Source organism: Desmodus rotundus, chromosome 1, assembly GCF_022682495.2.
Source record: "Desmodus rotundus isolate HL8 chromosome 1, HLdesRot8A.1, whole genome shotgun sequence".
Lineage (NCBI taxonomy): Eukaryota > Metazoa > Chordata > Mammalia > Chiroptera > Phyllostomidae > Desmodus > Desmodus rotundus.
In genome coordinates this window covers 204,477,607-204,504,379 of record NC_071387.1, presented here as the reverse complement: position 1 = coordinate 204,504,379, position 26,773 = coordinate 204,477,607, and the positions used below count along the sequence as shown (strand labels likewise).

General features: G+C 46.0%; 1 protein-coding gene across 1 annotated transcript in view; it reads left to right on the top strand.

The window, feature by feature from the left end:
• The first annotated feature begins 834 nt into the window (after positions 1–834).
• Positions 835–26,773, top strand: part of OXCT1 (3-oxoacid CoA-transferase 1) — a 128,924-nt gene continuing 102,985 nt past the window's right edge. The window contains exons 1-6 of the mRNA XM_053914550.2: positions 835–1,024; positions 8,669–8,777; positions 10,150–10,240; positions 18,930–19,065; positions 21,693–21,842; positions 25,869–25,975. Of these exons, the coding sequence (XP_053770525.1) occupies positions 947–1,024; positions 8,669–8,777; positions 10,150–10,240; positions 18,930–19,065; positions 21,693–21,842; positions 25,869–25,975 (671 nt within the window). The 5' untranslated portion in view covers positions 835–946. The remainder of the gene's footprint in view (positions 1,025–8,668; positions 8,778–10,149; positions 10,241–18,929; positions 19,066–21,692; positions 21,843–25,868; positions 25,976–26,773) is intronic.

Here is a 26,773-nt window from a genome sequence, read left to right as displayed (position 1 = left end):
CCTTGGTTCGTTCACTCTAAGAAATCAGACTTGGCTCATGTCCTCAAGGAGTTGGTGGAGATAAGGCTTCACAAGAATGCATGCTATGGCAGTCCACCACTGCAACCTGAATAAACTTAGAATAATGTCTAACATTTATATATGGAGTATTTATAACAGGGCCAGAAGCTTTGCATGAGTTAGTTTACGTGTACCTTAATGACAGTTCCGAGTATAATAAGCAATGCCAATTCGGCTTAGGAAAGTTACGAAACTAACGTCAAAGGAATCTACACCGTTATGTTTGCACCTGCTGAGTCCTGGGACTCCAGCATCAAAGATCCGAAAAAATGCAAGCTCGGATGGTGGGGAAGAAGGGGAAGAAGACGGGCTGAGGTCAGGCCCCGAGTCCTACCCTTGTCCCTCTTGAGCAGGGACAGTCTTGACAGGACTGCTGCTCGCACTTCACGGCAGATGGCTCTTGGCAGGTTCTCAGGGCAAACTTACGACACAAACCAGGGGCAGCTGTGGGGAGAGGTGACCGAGACATGGAAGACGCGATCACACTGTCCAGGCGGGCAAAGAGAAAGTGGGGGGTCCGCAGACATGCCAGGTACTGACTTGGAAAAGCAACAAGAGGCAGTCCTGCGCCGTCCGAACGCCAGGCCAAGACTGAACCCTGCCCTTGGGGAAAGCTGACACCGTGCCCCCTCCAAGCTAAATGGTTGACCCAGGGGCTAGGGTGGCAGGTGCTTGCCAGCAAAGCTACCCGGAAAATGACCGAGCCAGGCTCCACCCCGCCGCAGGGGCCGGGGCGCGCGGCACGGGAGGGCCCGAGGACGTCACAAGCGCGCGGCCGAGCCTCCAGCCCGCCCCCCACGCACCTTCTCTCCCCTCTTCCTGGGACGCGGCCGCCTCCCGGGGCCCTCTCGGACGCTCTCGCCCGCTCGCACCCCCGGGCCGCATCATGGCGCCCCTCGGCCTGCTCCGCTCCGGGCCACGGCTCTGCGCCTCCGCGCGCCGCCTCTCGGGCCCCGGGTCCAAGGTAAAGTGCGGGTGAGGGCGGCTGGGTGCAGTCCCGTGTGCTCTCTGCGGCCACCCGCCCTCTGCGGCCCGGGAGCGGCGCCCTGACGCCCTTTTTGGGCACCGAGATGCTCCGACGCCTTCCTGACCTCGCTGCTCTTTTTGGATCGCTGCGGTGGCTCGGTTCTGCCTCGGCTCTACGGAGCGGGGACGCGAGGCCAGGAAGCGCGAGAGGGGCTGGGAAGGGACGAGAGGGCGCGGGGTGCGCGTCTCCGGGGCGCCGCCCGCCGCCCGGGGTCGGAAGGGTGCGGGCGGCGGCGGGGAGGTCTGTGCCCGGCTCAGGGGATCTCCACTCACAGAGCGCAGGGCCGACTTGGCAGCGGTTGGCGGGGCCTCCGCCAAGGGGGCGGATGCCGGACGCGGAGGGGGTTGCAGTGCCGATCCCTCCTTCCTGCCGTATAAGGCAGCGCGGCCGACGCCGTGGCGAGCGGAGCCGGGATTGGAGCTCCGGCCGGGGGCGTCTTCCCTGCCGGGAGTCCCTTCTGATTCCCCAAAGGGATCCTGATGAGAGGATTTCCATCTTCAAAGCCCTTTATAATTCTTGTTCCTCCGTTACTGCCAGCTCTCCTCCGGGTCGCGTCCCGACGCGTCCTCGCCGAGATTGTTGGTGGTTGTGGGTTTTTGCTGCGAGCTCTGATCCCGCCTGGAAGCGCCCCGTCAGGTGGCGTTCGGGTCCGGAGTGCCCGGAGGCGAGAACTGGATCCGGGTGCTGGATCCAGGAGGGTGGCTTACCTCCGCTACGTTTTAACCGTGGAAGCCCCATTCTAGGAAGGCAAACGAAAAGGGATGTTTTTACTTAGTAGCTCCTAAAATATTAGTTCCGAGCTGGAAAGCAGGCCTTGCACACGGTGCTTACGAGCCGAGAACTCCTGGCCCACCCCGTGGCTCGTCTTTCCCGATTCCAATTATCTGAGAACAAAAACTGAGGAGGGGCCCCTTGGGATGAGTTGGAACTGGAACATGGTACTCCTAAATGCTTCCTAGGAAACATTTTGATCATTGCAGATAGCTTTGGCTATGTAAAGCATTATTAAAAGAGATCTTGACCTACAGTCAGATTGCTGCAGGTGCTGCCACTAATGCAAACCCTTAGGCCAAGGTCAATAACATTCTCTCTTTTGGCAGGTACTTATTTACCTAAGTGTAATTTACTCATTTTTTCACCTTCGGGTATATCATTAAGCTACAAGTCATGGGTTTCTGCTGTATGACATTGAAAGTTTCCATCACATTCAAACTCACCTTCAGGTTTGATTATCCTGCTCTGCCCTAACTCCTGCTTTCCAGGGTTCCTCCAGTGCTAGGCACTTAGCGAAATCCTTCCCTCCCACTTCAGTTAAATTATAACACTCATGTGTTTGTTTCACTTGAAATGTGTACAAGGGTTCTGAACCAGATGCAAGTTTCGTTTTGTCAAGGATACTGTTGTATACCTTATTCCCCATGTTTCTCATCAGCATCGCACACTATGGACGCTCAACACATGTTTACTACATTGATGAGAGTACCTTGTGAACAAACTTAAGTAGCAACCTTGAGAATTTTTCCGCTAAACACAAGCAGAAGGTAAAATGAGATCTTTTTTTTTAAAGATTTTATTTATTTATTTATTTATTTATTTATTTATTTATTTATTTATTTATTTTTAGAGAGGGGAAGGGAAGAGAAAGAGAGGGAGAGAAACATCAATGTGTGGTTGCCTCTGATGTGCCCCCTACTGGAGACCTGGCCCGAAACCCAGGCATGTGCCCTGACTGGGAATGGAACCTGAGGCCCTTTGGTTTGCAGGCCAGTGCTCAACCCACTGAGCCACACCAATTGGGACAGGTTTTTTTTGGTTTTGTTTTTTAAATTATTTTTAAATGGTAGGCGAGTCTCTCAAACTTGAGTGTGCATCAGAATTATGTGGAGGCTTTATCCAACAGTCCACCCCCAGAGCTTCTGGTTTAGTTGCTCCTGAATGGGGCCCGGTAGTTTGCATTATTAAAGTTCCCAGGCGATGTTAAGGCCGCTGGTCTGAGGACTGCACTTTCAGAACCACTGGCATGAGCTTAGGTTAGAAAAGACAACCTGAAGGTATCTTCCTTCCTCCATTTCTATTTCAGAGGGAGCATATGGTACCTTTCCATTCATTATAAAAAATTATTACCGGAAAAAAATTGCCATTAACATTTTTAGCTACATTTCTTCCTTGAAACTATTTTCCGAGATCTTTCTCCAACCCCAGACTCCTCACTTGTGGTCTTTCTAGTGTGATTTACTGGTCCACTCCATGTGCATGTCAATCAGCACTACAAACTCTTCCTGACTCAGAGAGAACCAGCTGTAACATGGCTTTTCCCTCTCGTTTTGTTTTCACTGTGGTTAACAGATGAGAATCCACCCAGTGTGGAAGCTTGGAAGTATTCTGTCCTCTCCCTTCTCTACCTCTAGTCGATCACTTGTGCCACATGTAATAATTTCCTAATTATTTACTATTAGCCTTGCTAGTTTGTAAGTGTCATCAGAGCAGGGACTATGCTTGTATGTCTTTTTTAGCACTATCCCCAGTATTTACTATGTTTGCCAAAAATACATATTTTGAATAAGCAGGTGGATGAGTGAAACAATGAGCTGCCCGGCCACTGTCCTGATGCGGACTTTCGTGTGAGAGTTGTGCCATCTGTTCTAAAGCTCCCCTTTCCTTCCTCCTTGCGCCATGAAGCTGAAACTCTCGAATGTGGTCTTTAAGGCCTTGTACAACCTGCCACAGCCCCCCTCACCAGCCTGCTCTTCCTGAGCCTCTCTCCGTGGGACCTGGTCTTGCATGTCCCTGAATGCACTGAGCCTTTCACCTCTCTGTCCCTTTACTCATGCAGCTGCCCCTTGCTGGAGTCCCCATCTCATTAGTGACTCAGCTCTGGGGGAACGCTGCAAGCTCTCAGATGCACCAGGCAGAATGCATCTCTCCATCTGCGCTCCTTCAGAGGCTCTGATGGGCACTGCACCAGCCTTGGAGTAGAACATGGACGTCCCCTCAGAAGCTAGGGAGACTTGCCTGGTGGCAGTAACTCCCTGGGAGCCCCTAGTGATTTATTCATGTCGTTAGTGCCTCATTGGTAGTGCTTAGTTTACGATGAACGTTTCACCTGGGACGTACTTGTTCTGTGCTGGATGGCTGAGGGGAAGGAGAGTTTGTTCCCCGCCCAATATGCCTTGTTGGGGTATTGATTATTTTAGTCTGGTATTTTCAAGAAAGGACCCAGGAGAAGACTTTGACCTTCTCCCTAACTGCCTGAAAGAATTTAGATAGACGGCCTGCTCCAGGAAGGGAAATACCATCATCACACAGAGCTGTAATAGACCTGGTAGTATGTGATAGGCAGGAACCTGGCCAGGCCAGCTTGGTCAGAGTCCTCTGTGTATTTCATTGTTTAAAGGAAGGAATTGCCTTCCTTCTCTTTGAAGTCCCAAACCACAACCACCCCGCCCCTGCCTCCCGCCCCTTCTCTTTAGCTCAAGTTAGCATGTAAGCCTCAACTGCCCATTTTTTCCTTGGGTCCCCTATTCTTCTCATGGAACCCCCATGAGGATAGGATGAATTTGGTCATTTTCTTCCATCATTCTGTCTCACATCAGTGTCATTATCAGACTGGCAATCAGAAGAACTTAAAAGGGTAGAAGGAAAATTACTTTTCTGTCCTGCACAGTGAAAGCGGTTCAGCACACATCAGCACCTCCCCTTGGCAGTGGCTGAGCTTGTCCTCCCACCACCATGGTGAGAGTGTGTGCTCACCGTCCTGCCGCTGCCTGTTCCCTCCGGCACAGTTCGCCTCACCTCTCTGCACTTGGCCGCCCCTCCCTGCTTGTGTTTGTCAGACTTTTGATACTTAAATGGGCAGTGTCCATCTTCCCATGTCCTGATTTATTTAACTATAAGGTGACAAGGTAAATATCACCTGGGTGTACAGTTCCATAGCATGAAGATAAAATTTACTTAGAAATGAAAAAGCAGTATGCTTTTGGGAACAAGAGAAATTGAAGTGCAAGAAACAGTGGTTAGAGAGGAAGGAGATTCTGGGTTGAGAAGTCATGTGATACAGTGTGGGCTCAACACTGGAATCAAATCTCAAAAGTTAAGTGTAAGACTCTGAAGTAGAGGGTATTTGTAGACAAAGCTTGACTTACGGAAATGACTTTACAAAGAGAAAGAGATTAAACAGAAAAAATCCTGCACTGTAAGAACTTTGATTATTTCTACCTCTTCGGTATTGAACCACTATAATTCTACTCCCCAATAGTAATAGCAGAAATAGTGGTAACAATGAAACGGAAATTTGCAGAAGGCAGGAGAGCAGAAAAACAAAATGAAATATGTTATGTGAATGTAAAGGAAGACCTCAGTGGGAAAAAAAGTTATTGCCAGAATAAATAGATGTCGAAGCTGAACGATTCATTTCTCTTCCGTCTTTTAGGTAACCTCTGCAGACCGGAAGGTTATTTGTTTATTTAGCAGATGGTGCTTGGGTCTTTTCATGCCATTGTTTTAGTATTGACAATATATTAGAGAACAGAGGTCAATGTGGGAGAAGTTTAGAGCTCCTCTTTGAATTCAGTTCTCTAAGGGAAAAAGGTAGGTGGATATTATTAGAGACGCACTCGCCCCCTGTAATCTTAGAAGGTGCTGGCAGCACACACGCCTTGACTCTGGAGGCAGGCCGTGTGGCGCGTCGTGCCCCACGACTGGGTTCTCAACCAGCAGATGTCGGATGCCAATATAACACACCTCCATAACGCCAACAAGTACTGCCAACTGAATGTATGAAAACGGAAAAAAACCCCAAAGTTGAGTGTCTGTGAATTCTTCATTATCTCAACAGCTCTTCCCAAATTCACGGGAAACATGAGCCCACTTTTACTGCTTTTCAACTTTGGAAGTACTTTTTGGGGGGAGGGCAGTGGGGCAAGCCCCTCAACAATTTCTGACTGTACTGAAAGCACTGATCATCTGCTGAAAGAAAGGACGGGAGTCCCTGCCTAGTCCGCGTTGTGTGCGTTTGCTCGTCCTCACGAATCTGAAAAGCTCTCTGGCTCTGTAGGAGAAGTGAGTGTTCTCCTGACGTCCTCTCTACAGGACACGCAGTTCTCCGTCTGTGGATAAACAGTTCAGGGCGAGGTCACCCCCCAGAGGACTCAGGTGTAGAGGAGTTCTTTCATTCCTTTCCTCCAGTGCTGCTAAGGCCCCGACTCTTCACCCGTCGCCGGGGATTGACAGCAGACTGCTTCATGAGAAAATGGGACACTCATAAAGAGTTGTCGTGTATAAATAATGAAATGAAAGTAGAAGATCGAGGACCTTTGAAAACACACAGCGAGGCCTGTGTTGCGGCGGAAGACCCCTGAGATAGGAGGCCCAAACCTGGGATCTGGTCTTGCTCTAAAAGTGTTGAGTAAATTACAAGATCTTTCTAAGCTTCAGAAACTTGGCCTGTAAGATGAGTTGGTGGGATCAGATATCTGTGTATTTTTCTTTCTTTTTTGGATCTCTCTGTATTTTCTCTTCTCCTGTTTCTAGAGGATATCTTCAACTTTATTTTACTCTCTATTGACCTATCTCTTCAGGCTCCAAACTTGTAATTTCCAAGATTAAAAATACCTTTGTGTATATGTGTGTATTTAAAACAGAATCAAATAAATCCTTGCTACATGAAGATAAGAAAGAGAAGAAAGCCCTTTCCTTTCTATCTCTGCTTCCACGTACATCCCTGTGTTTGGGCAGTGTGCCAGGTCTACTGCCTTCCTTACCTGACCTTGACCAAGGTTGCAGTTTAAAGGGACAGAGTCATCTGTGTAACCACTACCTCTGTTAGTCTCATTGACTTTCAGTGTAGTGCCCTTAAATAGGCTTTTGTATAAATTGGCACTTTTTCTAAATTTTTGTATAAATTGGCACTTTTCTTAGAGGAAGAAAAGAATGATAGAAATGCTTTTATGCTATTACCTTCGACCCCTGTGTGAGAGGGTGATGGGCAGAGGACTCAGGGGTCATTTTCCCTGCTCCTTTTTAGGCTGAATCTATGATGAGAATAAAGGAGAGATTTTATACACACGCATACACACACACAGAAATGTTAGGTATGAATGATTGCTTACAGCATAATGACTTTCCAATTTTTCCTGTCCATTTTGTGGTGAAGTATAAAGATGGAAACAGTTTAAAACTTTTTGTGAAAGCTTGCAAGGTAGCCGTAATTCTAGCTATGCCTCCCTTGCAGGTAATAGTGGGTTCGTTTGTTTTTTTCTGTAAGGTGGCACTTAGTTGTCTTGAACTTCATTTGAAACAATTTTGTTAGATTGTATTGTGACAACTCTCATATCAGCCTGTGCATTTCAAAGAAACTTATCATAATCGGTGGATTTCTGTATCACCATTTTAATATTGAAGAGGGAAGGAAATAAGGAACATTTTCAGCATATTATGCTTTATTATTTCAAGAAAGGTAAAAATGCAACTGAAACACACACAAAAAAGATGTGTGCAGTGTATGGAGAAGGTGCTGTGACGGATCGAACGTGTCAAAAGTGGTTTGCGAAGTTTCACGCTGGAGATTTGTCTCCGGATGGTGCTCCATGGTTGGGCAGACCAGTTGAAGTTGATAGTGATCAAATCGAGACATTAGTTGAGAACAATCAACATTATACCGTGTGGGAGATAGCCGACTTACTTGAAATATCCAGATAAATACAGTTATTGGTGAAAATGAAAGATGTGTCTTATTTTACAGAAAAAAACTAAGCGAACTTTTTGGCCACCCCAGGAATTGGCTACTTTTCAACAGCATCCAGAAACTCCAGGCTCTGCAAGGGGATGACTTATTTTGTGTGCTGTTCTTGTTCTTTTAGGAGGCATTCTGTTACCCCCGATTGGATCAGATACAACTGTGTAGTATTTGTACTGGTCATACTGTACTTAATTTCCCCGAGAGCAGAAATCTTGTCTTAATACTTACTAAGTTGGAGTAAATAACACAATAGCTGGCATGTAGTAGGTTCTCAATAAGTAATTATTTGTCGATTAAATGGAAGGTTAGATTACTGTCAGAAGTCGATGCTCAATGTTGCCATTATTCATTTTTTTAATCATCACCTGAGGATGTGTGAATATGTTCCATTGATTTTTTTTTAGGGAGGGAGGAAGGGAGAGAGAAACATTGATGTGAGAGAAATATCGATTGGTTGCCTCCCGAACATGCCCCGACTGGGGATCGAACCCGCAACTTTGTGGTGCATGGGATGACCCTCCAATTAACTGAGCCACCCAGCCAGGGCATGATGGTGCCATTATTGGGCATTTGAGTGCTAGTATGTGGGCGGTCCACTGTTGGGTGGCTCCAAACAGATTTTCCCATGTATGATAGAAGACGTAGATCCCTGGGACCCAGGTGCTAATCTGCGGATAGAGTATGTCCATTCCACTCTTAAGGGAACTACTGCCAGCCCTGCTCCTTCAAAGTGGACATAGCGAAGTGGTCCTTGTGTGTGTAAGAATGAATTGAATACATTGCTACATGTGTAAAGATGTAGCTCCAAATGACAATTCACTAAAAAATGTTTTCTAATGTTTCAGGGATGGGTTTGCTGCTTTTCCACCAGCACGCGTCACCATACCAAATTTTACACGGATCCAGTGGAAGCCGTGAAGGACATCCCTGACGGCGCCAAGATCCTGGTTGGTGGTGAGTAATACTATTGTTTTCTTTTTTTATGGTAACACCCTTATGTTTTTAGCAAAGCCGGGAAAGCACAGTAGCGAAGTTATGGAGATTTGAAATGCCGCCAGAGAAAGACAAGTACCATATGATTTCACTCATATGTGGAACCTAATGAACAAACTGAACTAACAAGCGAAACAGAGACAGACTCATAGACGGAGAGCAGATGACAGCTAAGGGGGTGTTAGGGGCTGGAGGGTTTGAGCAAAAAGGAAAAAGGACTTGTGGACGTGGACTACGGTGTCGTGATTGTGGGGGGTGCACATATAATAACATATTATAACACTAAATGATAATGGAAAGAATACAATAAAAAAGAGATGCCAATTATTTTATTAGTTACTGTTTGTTCATTTTATTTACTTTTTACCTATTATAGTACCTATTATTTTTAGTAATGTCCCCTTCCTGAAACTTTAGCAAGGTTTAGAACCTTGTATTTTTACTTTTTCATTCACTTTGTGCTTCTTTTTTATTATTTTGAAAACCTGAAGCTTCAAATGGTGATGTCTTACTAGTAGCTTTTAAAAAAGCCCTAGATTTTTGGGAATTCCATTTTACTTACAATGTTTGCGTTGATCTCATTGGCCCACATCTGGCCACTCCTTTTGTTCTGTGGCAGTTTATGAGTGAGAGAGCACTAAGCATCTAACTGTTATTGAGCCCCCAAGTTCAAGTGCTTCTTTTGTTGGGAATGTCATTTAGAACCACTGTCTCATTAAACTTGCTGCCTGACTGTTACACATTTCTTTGGGTTTCTAGGCTTTGGCCACAGGAATCAAGGCTTATTTTTAGGGCTGGTCTTCCTTTCCTCCTTCCCTCCTTCCCTCCTTCCTTCCTTCCTTCCTTCCTTCCTTCCTTCTCTGATCAGTCATTGAGTATCCATTTAAATACAATAGTATTTGAAAATTGTGGAAAATGTAAAGAAATGAAAGTCATTAGCCTAGTCTTCCAATTCTGCAGAATATACTGAGGCATATAATACAAACAGGCTTGAGAAAGTGGCTGTGCTGGCATTAAATAGAAAGCCAGGCAGTAATTGATATGTAATTCGGTGCAATAAGAAGGACGCGTCCCCATGTTAACACATTGTACTTGGCTTTATACTTCTGAATCAAGGACTCGAGAGTGGTGTCTGGTGCTATGTATCGGTGTCAAACGTTTGGGTACAGCTTCATGGCCATTTATTGAGTTGCTCAGCTATATCTACATTTTGCTTAGTCGGTCTAATAATGTGCTTTATACATTTTCGTTTTTACTACAAGAGAGTAACACACACATTTCCCTGCAACAACATTACTCTCTTCACACGCTGTTTATTTTTTGGTTTATTTAGGTTTCGGGTTATGTGGAATTCCGGAGAATCTGATCGGAGCTCTGCTGAAGACTGGAGTCCGAGGGCTCACAGCAGTCAGCAACAACGCCGGGTAAGGGCATTTCAGCGCAGGCGTTCGGAAAGAAACGGGAATTCTCCGTCCTAGTTAAACAAGGTCTAGCAGGGAAACGGAACTCTTCCCTGTTGTCATGAGCAACGTGCTCGCAGGTCAAAGGATAGTGTTTAACAAGCTCAGGGGTGGTGGTTACAATGTATTCAGATACTTTTGGTGCCCTACTTCATAATGATAAGTAAAGGAGACTTGCATGATTTTATATCTTAATCTGATGTGCTTTTATTTTAATTTCAAATACATCGTTAAAGTTAAAATATCTATGTTATAAATTGAATCCTGCATTTAAAAATTTAGAGATGTTCCTTTATGTTGTTTGTTATTCGATAGATCATTATATGTAAAGAAAGGTGGACGTCAATTTACAATCTGTTTTAAGCCTTTCTGGTGACTGTGCCATCACTCTGGATGACGTGTACAGAACACCATTCATCATTAAAAAGGTTGCTGGTCTTGGTAGAAGAACAAGCAGCCAGCACTTCAGATGGTAGGATTGCATCAAAAATGTCAACAATATATGATAACATTTTAATAATGAATGACATGTGCATTAAGCTATATTTAAGTAGGAGGGAAAAGCTATTTTTGTACACAGTGACAAATCATCAGCTCTCTGTCAATAACGAAAGACTAAAGACATCAAGAATTTTTAAAAAATTAACTAAATTGGCAGTTTAGCCAATTGTCAAAAATGTAACTTAGAATAAACAACACAGGTTATTTAGGATACAAAATTGGTCCTATATTTTTGTTCATTTTTCCTTTGCTGGGTTTATTTATGCCATTATTTTCATCCAGAAGTTTCTACTACCTCTTCTCTTTGTATCCACATCTTTCCCATTTTTTTCAGAATTCAACTCAAGTTACATATCTTCAAAGAAGCCTTGTCCAAGTACAGAATTTCTCAAGCCTTCATTGATCTTGCCCCTTTCTGAATTGCCTTGGAGACTCTTAGCTTTTCTTGTATTCCGAATAGTATTTATTCTCTCCACTACGTGTCACTCACAGGCTGCTCCTGTCACTCACAGTAGTTTTCTGTCCCCTGCTTATTAGCCCACGAGTCTCAGAGTCACTGAACATTAGAGCTGGACGGGATGGCAGAGATCAGCTGTTCCCGGTTCTGCATTTCACAGAAGAACCTCGTCTGCCCACAGAGAAGTAACTTATCCATGGTCACGTGATATTTCTTAAACCCATCCAGTGCCCTCTGAGCTCACTTTTCATATTTATTAAAAATACTTTTGATGATCAGTACTTTTTGGGTTTTCCAAATAGCTCAGTGCTTACAAGGGGCGGTGTAATATGCAAAGTCCTCCCGCAGAGGAGGCACCACTAACCTGTGGTCCTTCGTGGGACACAGAGAAGGCACTTTGCACACCTGCACGGGCAGCTGGCTCTCTTAATTAGGGGTTTAACTCCCAGGGGTCTACAGGAATGGTTAGTGAGTCAGAAAAATGAGGAAAACTTAGCATTGCTTTGCTGGAGAACGAACAACATGGTTGGAAGTGTTGGCTAAACGGAGAGAACTTGGAATTAGAAGTAATAATTATTTTTTCATCTAGAAAAAGGCTCTTTTTATGGAAAGATCTGCCTGAAATGGAAGGCTTTACAGAGCTCAGGACTCCTGATTGTTTTGCTTCGTTGGTGTGTTTTAATGATCAGGAAGACCTGTGGCCACGAGGAACCACTAGCTTGGTGTGGAGTCGTAGCTATTGGTCCAGATCAGATAGGCCCTCCCCAGCATCCCTCAGGAATCAGTACTTTGATGGGGATTGATTAGGAAGAATCAAGTATGTGCCTTTCATTGATTTTTAGAAGACTTCAACATATGAATTATATATATATGAGCCAAAATTTCTCAACAAACTATATATTAGCCGATTAAATTACAGAGCCAAGGAGAAAATGGCTGTGTTATGTTTGTCATGGTCTTTTCCTCATGGCAAAAGTGTCTTTAGATTCCAGTTCTTGAAGGTGGGGATTTAGACAGCTCCAGGGGCAGCCTCACGTACACGTGGGAAATTAGTAAACACTATATGGCAGTGTGCAAGGTCTGTCCAGAAGGTATCCAGCCACATAATATGAAAAATAGAGACATTCATTGAAGAAGACACAAGAAGCATTGCAAACAGGACAGTGACAGCTCAGTCTCCTTCAAACTAGGCACCTGGGGACCTCACACAGTTCTCCCAATCGCCATCAGCTGCCCTGTCGTATTTTCTTGAATCTCATCGACGGTCTGAAATCTCTTCTTTTTCAAAGGTGATTTTGGTTTTGGGAAAAGCCAGAAGTCTCAGGGTGCCAAATCTGGGCTGTGGGGGGTCTGAGTCATCTAGGTGATTTGATATTTCACCAAAAATACTCTGTACCAGACATGATACATGAGCAGGCACGTTGTCGTGATGAAGCTGCCAATCACCCGTTGCCCATGGCTGTGGCCTTCCAGATCAATAGTTTCTGCGGAGGAATGTTCAAGCTTAGTGCATAATTTGATGTAGATTCATTGCTCTACTGGCTCAGTGATTTTGAATGGACAGCCACACAGTACACGTGTTCACCCAACAGTGTTTACTCCCCCACTGACTAGTGCCGTGAAGTCGTTGTTGCTCACACATGTGCATTCCAGTCCACTCTCCTTGCTGCCAGGTTACATCGACGTTGCACAAACCATCCTTGTTATATTAACAATGGCTGGACTTTTCCATACAGACTGGGTTGTACCTGCACTTGTCATTACAGTACTGTTACCTGTATGTAGGACTATCCTAATCAGCTACAGGCATTCTCTAAAGGCCAACTCCAAATAAAATTTCTGGTTTTGCACCAATGATTTTGAAGCAGGAGATAAAGACAAGAGGCTCCTTCGCTGTTGCCATTTTTTTTTTGTTGAGACGACTGCATCTCTGAAAGGCTCTGGAGATCTAGGCCACCTCGGCTGACTGGAAGCATCTCCCAAGATTTGGTTATTTTGTCTGGGAAGGGGTACCACTTCCTGGAATATGTACTTGAACTTGTCTGCTGAGCTCATAGGAGATTTCACTTTTCCCATATAAATATGTCATTAATTAACCTTATGTCTAAATACAGTACTTTTTTCTTTTAATACACTTAATGTCATCATAGTAAATATAAATTGTGTAATTGAGATTTATGCATGTCTAAAATAAGAGTAAACAAGGAATATAGTTTGGTAAATGGTTTCAACTTTATTCTTAGTAGACTCATTTTGACCAGAATAGACAATTGACAAGATTTCAGAATATGAAAATGAGTTTCATAAAAATTTGCAGAACATCAGTATCTTCCGTGAAATACTTTTTGCCTTACATTAATGTATCTCTTTAATTAATTCTCAGGTTTAGACTTTAGCCACTGAAATGTTTGAAACCGGAGTTTTTGTGCTGTAGGAAACAGGTTAAATCTTCCTGTTGTTAGGTATCCAGGCAAAATGTTGGTTACGACCAGCCAGCCAGGTAATCACTTTGAAAGTTCATCAGAATTAGCTTTACTCTCAAAGCTGCAAAACGCTTTAATACGTGTTTCTCCGTGAAAATTATGTTCTTCATTTGCAAAAGACCACATAAGTCTTTCTTCTCTTTTATAGTATAAAGGCCTGGCCTTTTTCCTTTTGTATCATCATAGGCAAGAAAGACCCTTATTAGCTGCCACCCAGCATCTTTGAGGCCTGCACCCTGGTTGCGTACCGGGCCAGGTGGTAACCTGGGCCGGCATCTTAGTAGTGCTTGGTTGGTGTGCCAGGTTCTAGTCCAGAAACAAAGTAAAGAAAAAAAGAAGAAAAAGCCCCCAAAACAAATACACATGGTTTCCAGAGCCAAGGTCTACAAATATAGAGAGGTCTTCTCCAAACAGAGCCAAGTTCAAGTGGGTAAGATGTTGAAAAGCCAAACAGAGACCCACGAACAAGTGGTTAGAAAACTTCCCAGGTCAACGAGTGATATCCAGGTGTGCGCTTGGAGGGAGTTTCAGGTGGTTAATACCACAGAAAGCAGACTGGCCGTAGCCACCATCCTGGGCGGTTTCACTGTTAGGTGTGACTTCGACAGGACTCGGGAGGATGTACTTACTGGTACTCTCATACTGGGCAATTGAGGGAAGCTTACCAATTTGAAGGAACGGTCAGGACTCAGGGAAGGCAGCATGAGTTCTGGGCCTTGGAGCTGGTAACAGGACCAGGAGCCCTAGGCCTGGTGGAGTGACGGAGGGAACAGCCTTGGAGAGGGGCTGTCCTGTGCGCTGCAGCTTTCCAGGGAGCAAGCCAGGAGTGTACATCCTGACCTTCTTCCTCTCTCACCCCGAGCCTCCGGGTGGTGCCTCTCACAGACTGACACCAGCCCGCAGCCACAGGGCGAGGGAGCCCGTGGTTCAGTCCACGCAGGTCAATGCAGCTTAGCCATCCTGGGCACGGGGCAGACTGCATGGATGCGGGGGGCGGGGGGACAAACAGAATATCCCATGTAAAGACCTGGCGATTTTCACTTTTACTAGTGAGGAGGGGCAACTGTAGTCGAGCAGTAAATTCATTCGTCCTGTGTTAACGCGTGTTTACCTAGTGCCCTCTGTGCCTGTATACGGGTTCAGGTGCTCGGCTACAGCAGTGAGCAAAACGGGGCAAGTTCGCTGCCTTTGGGGGCCTCACATCCCGATGGGGAGAGGCGGACAGTACGTAGGAAACGTAACACAATAAGTAAATTTGCAGTGTGTTAGAAGGTTAAAGTGCTGTGCAGAAAAGAACTAGAGCAAAGGGGGTTGGGAGCGGGAAGGTGGAGGGGCAGCTTTGGTGTAGGTGGGGGTGACCAAGGCGGGACTTGTGGAGGAGCAGCAGACCAGAGACTTGCAGGAAGTGAGGGGGTGAGCCATGCAGAGATCTCGGGGAAGAGTTTGGAGACACAGAAAGGCCAGTGTGGAGTCCCGCTCCCCGTCAGCCCCCCGGCAGGATGCCTGGTGCCTTTTTTTTTTAATTGAATTTATTGGGGTGGGGACATTGGTTAATAAAATCATCTAGGTTTCAGGGGTACAATTCTATAATGCAATATAATGGTACATTGTATTGTGTTCACCACCCCAAGTCAAGCCTCCTCCCATTTTACACCCCTTTGCAGGAGGCAAGCAGAGGTGGAGCGAAAAGGAAGTGGGAGGAGTGAGGTCAGAGGAGGCTTAACCAGACTTCCCAGCACGCAGGGCCTTGAAGGCCGCCCAGAGGAACACCTGAGCCGGGTTTGGGCAGAGCATTTCATTTTACTTCTGTAGCTTTGGCTGTCATTGCGTGAGCAGGACCTAGGGGCCAGGAGTAGCAGCTGGGGAGGTTGCTGCAGCGTCCAGGTGGTAAGAAGAGATGGCTCAGGGCACAGAGGAGGGAGAGAGAAAGGCTCAGCTTCTGGGTAGATTTTGAGGGTGGAGTCAGGATGGCCTGATGGTGTGTGAAAGAGAGGTCCAAGATCACCCCCTTAGTTTTGTGCTGAAGATCTCTAAGGATGCGGCTGCCATCAGGTGAGATGGGGCAGGCTGCAGGTGGAGCTGCATTTAAGGGAAGAGGATTGTTAACCTGGTGAACTGAGGGCTTACTTAGGTGTTAATTAGGAGGCTGCAAAAAACAAGCACCAGAAAGGGGCACAGTGTGTATGGAAGTGTAGGGAAGCACTGTTTCCAGGAGACACAGTCTTTAGTGTTTGGAGCCCTCTAGTGGACAAGTGTAGTATTAATCTTCAGGGATTTGCCCCACACCGCACAGGTGCACTTGAAAATACTTGTTATTTAGGCTCTAGCTTTCTGTTGAAACAGGGGAGAATAAATCATGTGGCTATTTTTTATACCCACGGGGTGGTGGGGGAATGTTACTAGGTTCGGTATCGGAAGGCTGGGAGTATGAAACAAGTGGAGAAGGAGGTTGACGGTTCCGGGTCCCTGGAGTACTTGGAAGCTTTCAGGTGTCAGGGCTGTGGGGAGGAGGTTAGGGGCTGGGAAGCGCTTCGCCCTGGGAGCCGGTGCAGCGGGAATGGCTGCCTGTGTGTGTGAGGCCTGTGGGGGTGGAGTGAGGACTGAAGGTGGCAGAAAAGGTTGCCGGGAGAACCGCAGTGGTCGGTCGCACCCGGCACCGTCCTCACTGCCCTCCCAGGCAAGCACCTGGCCGTCTCTGGTGGTCATTATTAGGCTTATGTTCTTCCCCCATTTTCCATGGCCAAAGCCGGAATTCTGGCGTGGGTCTTCCTTCACCTGCTTCGGGGGGACAGGGATTCTTAGGAATGACTTCCCCGAATTGTCCCTTCTGTTCCCTTCCCATCGTTGCTGCGTAGGGCAGACCCTCCTTGTTGCTCCTTGGGACCCTTTCAAGCCTCTTACCTTGTCTCCCTGCCTTTCCTCTCTGGGCCTCTCCTCTTGTACGTGTCCCTTGGTGAATGTAAGTGTGTGTTCCTGTTGGGTACAGACCACGGAGTAGAATCACTGACTCACAGCATATGAGACGCACAACAATACTACTAATCATTTGCCCATGGCGTCTGTATCAATTTCCAGTCCCATCAGTACATCGGGTGAATTGTATTCCCTGATTATGCCCAGTTATTCCCTCACGCCCTCCACTCCTCTGCTGTGCTCTCGAAGACGTTTTTCCTTAAAAGTCTCTTGGTGTTACCCCGCCCCCCTGCCATTTCTGAAAGAGCCTTTTCTGTCTCTTTCCCTCGTGGGCTTCTCGATCTTCAGCGTTCTCGTCGCATCTCGCGCACTCCCCTCTCAGCACAAGCCCTCGCGCTGTTGCCATTGCACGTTTGCCTTTCTCTGCGATGAGCTCAGAGCTGCCCCCCAGCCCGGGCCGGGCCCCCCCAGCCCTGGGGTGCAGGAGGAACTCGGTAAATGACCGGGGGAATGGGTGAGCAGGGGAGGAGCTACCGACACTGAAGGAATTAGGAGGGAGAGTTCATAAACGAAGACTATGTTTCTAGGATGTACTCCGGCATTTCTATCTTTCAAAAAACCTTATTGAAACATAGCGTGACAGAAACGTGGGCATATCATAGGCGTGCAGATGGGTGGGTTTTTATAGGCTGCACAGCCGTGTAACCAACATGCAGGTAAAGAAGCACAGCGTGGCCTGTGCCCCACCAAGGGCCCCTTCCACTTGATATTCTCTCCACTCCCAGGGCTAACCGTGGTCCTCACTTCTGATCTTACCCATTAGTGTTGTCTGACTTTGAACTTAGTGTAAAAGGAATAATTCAGTGTGGACTGTGCTGTTTCTTTTGCTCCACCTTTTGTCTGCCAGTCATCCATTGTTGCTAGGGGTTGTAGATAACGCATTCTCATTGTTGTATAATATTCCATTTTGTGGCGACACCACCATTTATTTATCCGCCTTGTGGTTGATGGACATTCGGGGGGCTTCAGTCTGGGGCCATAATGCGTAGTGCTACTTCGAATATTCTTGTACGTGTCCCTTGGTGAACGTGTGTGTTCCTGTTGGCTACAGACCACGGAGTGGAATCACTGACTCACAGCATATGAAACTCACAACAATACTACTAATCATTTGCCCCCAGCTTTTGTATCGATTTCCATTCCCATCAGTACATATGAGAGTTCGGGTGGTTCCACATCCTTGTCAACACTTGGCATTACCTTCCTTTTTACTTAGCCATTTTGTTTGTGCTTACAGTGATGTCTCACTGTGGTTTTCACTATTTTTCCTTTAAAAATATTCGGTAGTTTTATAGCTTCAGTTCAAGCATTCTTTATTATCTTAGAAGTGTTTTCTTTATCTCGTTGGTTAAAGTATTTTTGAAACTCTTGAGTGGTACAGATGGATAAGGTGACTAAAAATGGAAAAGTACTCTGTCAGTTGTTAATTTGTCTTATCTCATGGACTTCGCTTGAAATTTTAGGTACATTTTGCTTTGAAAAGAAAGGCACAAACTTAGAGACCTTCACCTAATGAAAAAAGCTGACATTACCTGTAGCATTTTAAAGAATAACTTGAACTTCAACATCAATAGAGATATCAAACCATAGTATACTTAACATATACAGTGTTATTCTTGCTGCTTATATCTTTTCACGGGCCTGTGATTAATTTCCTAATCTCTTTTTTTTTTTGTTAAAAATGTTTTGAGTGTTTCAATCTTCTTGAGGAAAGTATCTGTGACATAGGGAAAATATTTCTAGTTATTCATGATTAGGTCCATATTTCAAGAGTCTGCCATTCTCTCTTTTAAATAAGAGAATGCCCCGACCCCATTCTTGGACAGAAAGAGGTTCTCCATCCACACCTTCCTTTGGGGTCCGGGCAGGGTGGGACTGAGGCATTGCCTCTGCAGCACAGGGCAAGACCAGTCCATCTCTGCTCATCCTCTAACCCGGGGTCACTCTGGAGCAGTGGGAAGAATGAAAGGGGTGGGGTACAACCGTAGGAAGGATGTGGGCTTGAGTACTGGCTGTGTCGTTCCCCATGTTGTTGGGGGAAAAGTCACTTAAATATTTCGAGTTTCAGTTTCCTCAACTGTAAAATGGGAAAAGTCACCCCGCAGCGCCCTGTGGGTGGCGCAATGCCTTGTCGGTAGGATCCCTTTAAATGAGCACAGTGTCGTGGTTTTGAAGGGAGGCGGTGTCCGTGTTCTGCCAGACGTGCCTTTGACCGGAAGCTGCTTGCGTTTCCCTCCAGGGTTGACAACTTTGGCCTGGGCCTTCTACTTCAAACCAAGCAGATAAAACGCATGATCTCCTCGTACGTGGGGGAAAATGCAGAATTTGAACGACAGTACTTATCTGGTGAATTAGAAGTAGAGCTGACACCTCAGGTAAGAAAATTCTCTGCTTTTCTTTTACAATACTCACTTAGTTTAAAATGTATCTTCTTCTCCCTAGAAATGTCTTTGTGCAAGACAGGTAAGGCAGAGCGAATGCTATTTTGTAGGTCACACCTGTCCATTCCTGGAATCTAGCTAATATTTTCTGTTGCTATGCAACAGAAAAAGGAGGTATTTCTAATAAAAAATACCTAGGCTACGGGATACATTTTGAAGTATAGTGTAAATTATATTTTAACGTAAATTGTGCTGGGAGCCTGCAAAAGGACTTGCTGAAATGTGTGAGGATCATCCTCAAAGTCAATCATAGGAACCATAGAATTGGTAACTTGGATGGAATCTGATCTTGCTGAGACATGTCAGGAGAGCAAGTCCTTGAGAGTAAAACTGACTACGTCTGAGTAAGTGCTGGGATCCAGCCCAGCCTCCAGGGAGGGGTCACCACAAAGCAGGCAGTTACACAGTCCATCTCGCAGGTTTCCCCTCATTTCTTACACCGTCTCTGCGGATGTTCTGGGTCTGTCTTTGGGTTGAAGAATCTGTAACAGAGGAGAGCACGCTTCCTGCAGGTGTTTGCGTAAAACAAGGGTCTCCAGGCTGCATCTTCCATTGTGACGTGGGTCCGGAAACCGAGCCCCCCACTCCACTTTAGTTTTGTCAACAGAAAATATCATCACCCCTGACTTTACCAACTTGGTGGTAATGTGACGTAGCAGAATTTCATGAAAAGTTTTCAGTAATCCAATCACAGTGCAGGCTTGTCTGCAGAGAGCCTGCGTGGGGGACTGCTCTTTCTCCCTGAGGCTTCCCGGTGTCCCTGACAGCCTCTCACGGCCGCTCTGCAGCAGTGGCCTCTGTGCCTGAATGGGGGGGTGGGGAGAGAGAGTGAGAGAGGGAGGACCGTGCAGGTGAGCACTCTGGGATCTCTTCTTATAAGAATCCTAATCCTGTTGGATCAGGGTTCTACTGTCACGACATCATTTATCCTTAGTGATTCCCATAAAGGCCTTATCTCCAAACACAGTCCTCAATTGGGGGTTAGGGCTTTAATAATTTTGGGGGGACATAATTCAGTGCATAGTGTATTCTTTTCCTGTTCACACTGTACGTTGAGATAGCTTACCCTTCATTTTTTGCAGCTACTGAAAATTAACCTTTTAGATCTTTTGCATGCCTCCTTATTTTGTCGGAGGGTATGCACATGGGGGAGGAACTTCCTCAATATTTCTTTTACAGTCTTTCTTTGAGCTGAAGGAGGCCAGGCCTCCCTCCCCAGTTTAGCAGTGCACAAATAAACATTGGCTGTGGAGACTTGTTTTGTGGCCTGAGAGTCTGGAAGGCATGTTGATGAAGTGCCAGGAATCAGGACTCCTTTTGGGGCTTGGAGGTCGGGGGCTTGGGGACGCCTGCACAGGTCCTGTCTGCAGAAAGGCTGTCTGCAGAAAGAAAGGTTTGCCCAGCTGGACACAGAAGGAGTCAAGAGATTGAGGGTGGGTGGATGTAAAAGACATTTTAAACTAGAGGTGGTATTAAGGTGTTTGAGGATTGAGTTCTTGTGAATGTTGTTAACTTAAAATACCCAGAACACAAAGTAGGGTCATCTCTGTCCGTTGGATGGAGTAGAAAAGTACTTATCTGCAAGCCTTCCAGTTAAGCCACAAGGCCCTCCGTCCGCAGAATATCCCACGTGCTTGAACGACTCAGTGTTTACAATCCTAATCATCAGGCCTGTCTCTGAGTTTAGCATCTGAAGGCCCCAATTGAAGCAGAAAATTGTTTTCAGGTTGGGGCCATATTAACCCCTTGTCATTAATAGCTAACCTAATTCTTATTACTGATTCGCCATTTCATTCTCCAGGATGACCACGGGGTGGCTGGACCGGAACAGCTGTTTTTGGGGTGCAGGGGGTGTGGGAATGTTCTGGGCTCTCGGGTATTCCCCTGTGGGCTCACTGGGTGGAAAGGCAGGTGGGGGAGGTACCTGGGAGGGGTAAAGAGGCTCAGTTGAAGGTACAAAGAGACTTTGCCTGCAGCTGTTTCTTCTCAGAACAAAATTTGAAGTAGTCTTGGCTTTTAAAAACCACTTTCCCTATATGTCATCCTATTGGCTTAACTTTGGATTTTTCTTAGAAAACATTGTAGATAAAGTACTTACGAGAATGGTTTGGAATAAATTCTAAGTGCATTTGAACAGTTTATGTTATTATTCTATAAAAACCACTTACTGTGACTAATGATAAGATTCAGGCCATGCCTACATGTAACACATAGCACAGCACAGACTTTAATTTTATGTGTTTAAGTGTATATAGCGGAAGGAACCGTTCAGATTTGAAAATATTATAAGTAGACCGATGTGAGGAAACCAGCAGGAGGCGTGTAAACCACCAGGGCGCTGATTCGAATGCGCAGTTGCCTGTTGTGGTTCCGAAGAGAGGCGTTGTCCAGAGAGGCAGCGACTGTTTTAAGTCAACCTTCTAGCGTAGAGTGGAGTGAAACGCCCCAGTTTACCTGCTAGGTTCCGTTTAGAGCCGCAGCGTCTGGAGAGCGGTCGTGGCGGTGTCCCCGTGGGAAGGGTGCTCACTGCCCGGCCCACGGCCTCGCTTGCTCCCCCGCAGGGCACGCTTGCAGAGAGGATCCGCGCCGGCGGGGCCGGGGTGCCTGCGTTTTACACCAGCACCGGCTACGGGACCCTGGTGCAGGAAGGAGGGGCGCCGATCAAGTACAACAAGGACGGCAGCGTCGCCATCGCCAGCAAACCCAGGGAGGTAAGGAGCGCTGCCATCCGGGCGCTGGCCCCCGCGTGGGGTTCTGGTGGCTCCTTGGGAGAAGAAGTGTAAAGTCACCTCGGTGTGAGAGCGAACACTGTCATCTGGGAATGTCACTGTGCCAGGTAAAATTTCCAGCCAAAGCTGAGCATCTGCGAGTAATTGAAATCTCATGGAGGAACCAGAATAAGTACATGATGAGAAACTGGAACCCAGATGAGATGTGCAAGTTAAGATTAGTTATCTGAACTAATTTGGGGGTAGATTTGCAAATGGAGGAGCCTTTGTAATTGCTGATTATGCTTAGGTGGGACACAGTGTAGCTGTGTGATAGATACATGATGATGTTTCTCATGTTCAGAACTCTTCCGTGATTGAAGGACAAAAAAAAAAAAAAAAAAGGCCAAGGAAATCACAAGTTTGTGTGCAATGTGAAAAATGGGAGACACTTATAACCGTGGAGTAGTGTGAATGGAGGCGTCACACGACCTCCTTCATTTGTGTACTGGGCCCGCTGGAGCTACCTCTATGGCTGGTAACTTCACTCACACGTTAGAGAAGAATCCAACTCTAGATATTTGAAGTAACTCAAGTTTGAGCCAACTCGGAAACTTACACAGGCTAATCTGTCCCTTCTCCCTGCCCACGTGGCTTAAGAAGTTAACACGGGTCTCAGAAATGCCCAGCCCATCTATAGGGGGTTAGGGGGTCCTTTACTGCCTTTCTGCTCATAGAGGGGTCAGCGCTGCACCTCCTCTCCAGGGAAGTTACGAAGTCACTGAACAGGGGCCCCTGCTGTTCAGTGGTGTCTGTGAGCAGAGCCCGTCCTCTGGAGCGTCGCCTTTCTGCTTGCGGGGACCTAGTTGGACTCAGCTTTTACTGACATTTCTGACATTCTGTTTTGCTTCTTTCTTTACTGCCTCAAAAAGTTCTTGACCAAGTCAATGACAGGAGTCTCATTATAAAATGGATCTTAGTAATACAGATAAAGATGCCCAGGAAAATTGGGCTCATGTTTTGAGAGCTTGTGGGCATTAACTCACCCTGGGAAAACACAGGATGGACCAGGCTCTGTCCGAAACACCTGAGTTCATTTGTTTCTGGAGTCAGGGGCATGAATCCAGTAGTTTTGTAATTTTGTCTGGATCCCTTAGGAATATGACAAGTAATTTCTTGAAGGAACTCTTGTTAGTTCTTTATTTCCCTTGCTTATTGTAGGAAGTAAGTGAATTCCTTCATTCAGTGGTATTTATCAAGCTCCTACTCTTTCCCAGGCACTGGTCTCAGCGTGGTGGAAAAGGTGGTCTAGAGACCCAGCCCCCTTAAGTGGAGGAACTGGTGAGGGAGTGGAGAGACGCACACACATTCTGAAAATGCTGTGAAGAGAAATCAAGCAGGGTCGGGCAGAGCGAGTGACCAGTGGCCAGGGAGGTGGTGTTTTGGGAAAGCTCTCCCTGAACCGTGGAGGTGACAGTTGGCAGAGACCTGAATAAAATGGGAGAATGAGCTGGGTTCATAGGGTTGTGACCTCGTTGGAAGGAAGAAGGACAAGGTCCTGAGGCTGGCTTGCCCTGTGTGTGGAACAGCAAGGTGGTGAGACTGGAACAGAGTAGGTGAGGCAGAGAGCAGTAGGATTGGAGGTTGAAGAGAGGCAGGAGCCAGATTACAGGGGTTTAGATTTTATGGAGGTTGGTGAGCGGCGGGCAGAGAGTTGGAGTGAGTGATGTGGTCCGAGTTACACTTAGGCAAGTTGAAGCTGTTGGGAGGTGAGGGTTTTTTCTTTACCCCCACCCCCCCAGGGGCCAAGAGCAGCAGCAGTGAAAGAGGTGAAGAGGCTGTTGCATTAGTCCAGGTGGGAATGTAAAGTGGTACCAGTGGGATTTGTGAGGAGTGGCTGGAACTGGGATTTATACTAGTGGTGTCTGTAAAAAAAGACAAAAACCCCTATGCTGCTCATTAAGACGGGTGGAGCTTGGGGCAGTCAAAGGGCTCGGCAGAGACTTGGTGCATTTAAGACGTCCCTTAGTCTCCAAGAGGGGTGCTCAGCCGGTTCCAGCTTGGGGAGCGTTTAGAGCTGGGATGGGAACTTCAGAGGCTGCAAGGTTAGCGTTTAAGTCTCTGGGGCTAGATGAGTGGCTAGGGCAAGGGTGTCAAACTCATTTTCACCGGGGGCCTCATCAGCCTCACGGTTGCCTTCAAAGGGCCGAATGGAATTTTAGGACTGTATAAATGTAACTGCTCCTTAACTAGGGGCAAGCAGCTCTGCACTGCCACCAGGCAGAAACGAGGTGCCGGGCACATAAAACAAGGTGGAGGGCTGGATTCAGCCTGAGGGCCTTGGGTTTGCCACCTGTGGGTTAGGGGGGAAAGCAGATAGATAGCACCTGTTTTGTATTTTCAAAGGTACGGATTTTACAAAGGAGGGTGTGGTGTGGTCAAAGGCCAGCCGAGGTTGGGGTGGAGTCCTCGGAAGTGACCGTTGGACTGGGAAGCATAGAGGTCATCGGTAACTTCAGGAGTGACTTTTCTAGAGCCGAGGATTTTTGGGGAGTGGTGAAAATTGGCTTGGAGTGGGTTCGAGAAACGACTGACAGAAAGTTGACACAGTGAAGTGCACGGCTCTTTCCAGTGAGTGTGGTAGCTAGTTTGACACAACCAGTTCTTTCATTTAAAAAAAATGCTAGAATCATAGCTAAAACCAACCACGAGTGTGTATATCTGTCAGGAAATTATGTAGTTAGGATTTTAAAACATTTTTTTATTTTTTACTTTTCCTTGGGTTAGCATGTATTTAGATCTGTATGTAGTTTTCTAGATCTGAATGTAAAATACTCTGAATGTGAACATTACCACTGATATTTACAGTGATGGCTCTTTAAATATATAAGGTTCTTCAAAAAACTATGTATTGATGGGCAGCTTATGAATATCTTTTATATAATTTGTTTAAGTTCATATTAATAACATTCTCATTCATCAGTGACTGTAAATTGATTAATTTTTTTTAGCAGGAAGGTGGGATAATGCCTGGAAGGAGGCTGGTGTTTCAGAAAGGATTTCAGTTTTAAACCGCCGTTATAGAAGTTAATGTACCCAAACTTCCTCCTGACGCTTCCCATAAGCGCATGCAGTTCGCCCACTAGGGGGTGCAGTGGGAATGGGAATGGAGTCCTGCCTTGCGGCGGCGGCTCCCGTCCTCGGTAGTGGGGGATGGAGCCCACTTTGACGCTGTTTCCAATGGCGCCGTGTGGTTTTGGTGCACGCTTCTCTTCTCCACCTGTCCCCTTCACTCATAGGAGGACCAAAGGCGGTAAACATGCACAGATCAATAGCTTTCCATTAGATCAGAAATGACAGAAGAGGATTAATAGAATAAAATATAACATTCATGGTAGCATCAGAAACCGTGACATACCTATGACTAAACCTAAAAAATAGATACAAAGGTTTTGGGGTGAAAGTTACAAAACTATTGAGAGGTAAAAGAAGACTTCAAAAAATATTATGCTTATGGGTGGGAAGATAGGGCATGTGAGTTCTCTTCAAATTCATCTGCAGATTCTAGGAGTTCAATGAAAATCTCAACAGGTGAGTATAGATTAACTAGGAGAGATGAATGGACTTTTATAACTATTTCATACATAAAACAACACATTGGTCACTTCACGAAAATGTATAGTTTTTTCTGGGGTACAGGGAAAGAGGGACTATATGTCAACTATGCATACAAGTAATAAAATGAATACTAGCAAACACCGTCTATACCTCAGTTCCTCGGACTGACCAAGCTCTCGCTTGTCACTGAGCCTTTGCACATGCCGTTCCCTCAGTTCTCCCTTCCAGCACTTTGACACAGTCCCAGTTGCCTCCCACTGCTCATCCTGGAGGTCTCCGTTCAGATTCTCTTCCCTCTGAGAAACCTGTCCTGACTCAGCTCGAGTCCCGAGTTGCTGCCTGTGTCAGAGCACCTGTCGCCGTCAAACGGGCTGCGTGCATACCTGACCGTGTCCTCTCCGTCTCCTGCAGGTGAGAGAGTTTAATGGTCAACACTTCATTTTGGAGGAAGCGATCACAGGGGACTTTGCCTTGGTGAAAGCCTGGAAGGCGGACCGTGCAGGAAACGTCATTTTCAGGTAGTGTGATGGGCTGAAAAAATACTAATGGGATGCATTTCAGCCACTTGATGGCTCCTAAATTAGGATTTACAACATGGGTATCTTCATGGGTTTGGTATTTAAAACTTTATTTTAAAGTGACTTAAAATCAAACATACCCATGTGCATGTGTGTGTGAGTGTGTGTGTGAACAGTGGCTCGCTGGCACGGAGTACTTTTGGGAGTCTGTTCTGATTGGTTGATGTCCACGTTGCTCTGCTTGTTAACTATTTGAATCTATATACTGTTGCATTTAGTCACATACAAATTATGTTTTCCCCTGTGAATTTCAGTCATCAAGACCAGTTATAATATTGACATGCTTCGAAAACCTGAGAAAAGCACAGAGTTATATTTAATTTTGATATTGCAATTGGGTTGGCCAAAACGTCCATTGGTTTTTTTCCATAAGATGGTTCAAGTAGTGCTTAGTTGTCTTAAACTTCATTCGAAACAGTTTTGTTAGATTGTATCATGACAGCTGTCATATCAGCTTGCATTAGAAAAAACCAGCAAAGTTGGTGAATTTTTGTATAGCCATCTTAATATTGAAGATGGGAGAAAATAGGCAACATCTTTGGCATATTATGCATTATTATTTCAAAAAAGGTAAAAATGCAATGGAAACACAAAAAAGATTTGTGCAAGGTATGGAAAAGGTGCTGTGACTGATTGAACGTATCAAAAGCGGTTTGCGGTTGCATGCTGGAGATTTCTCACTGGACAATGCTCCACGGTGGGGTAGAACAGGTGAAGTTGATAGCGATCGAATGGAGA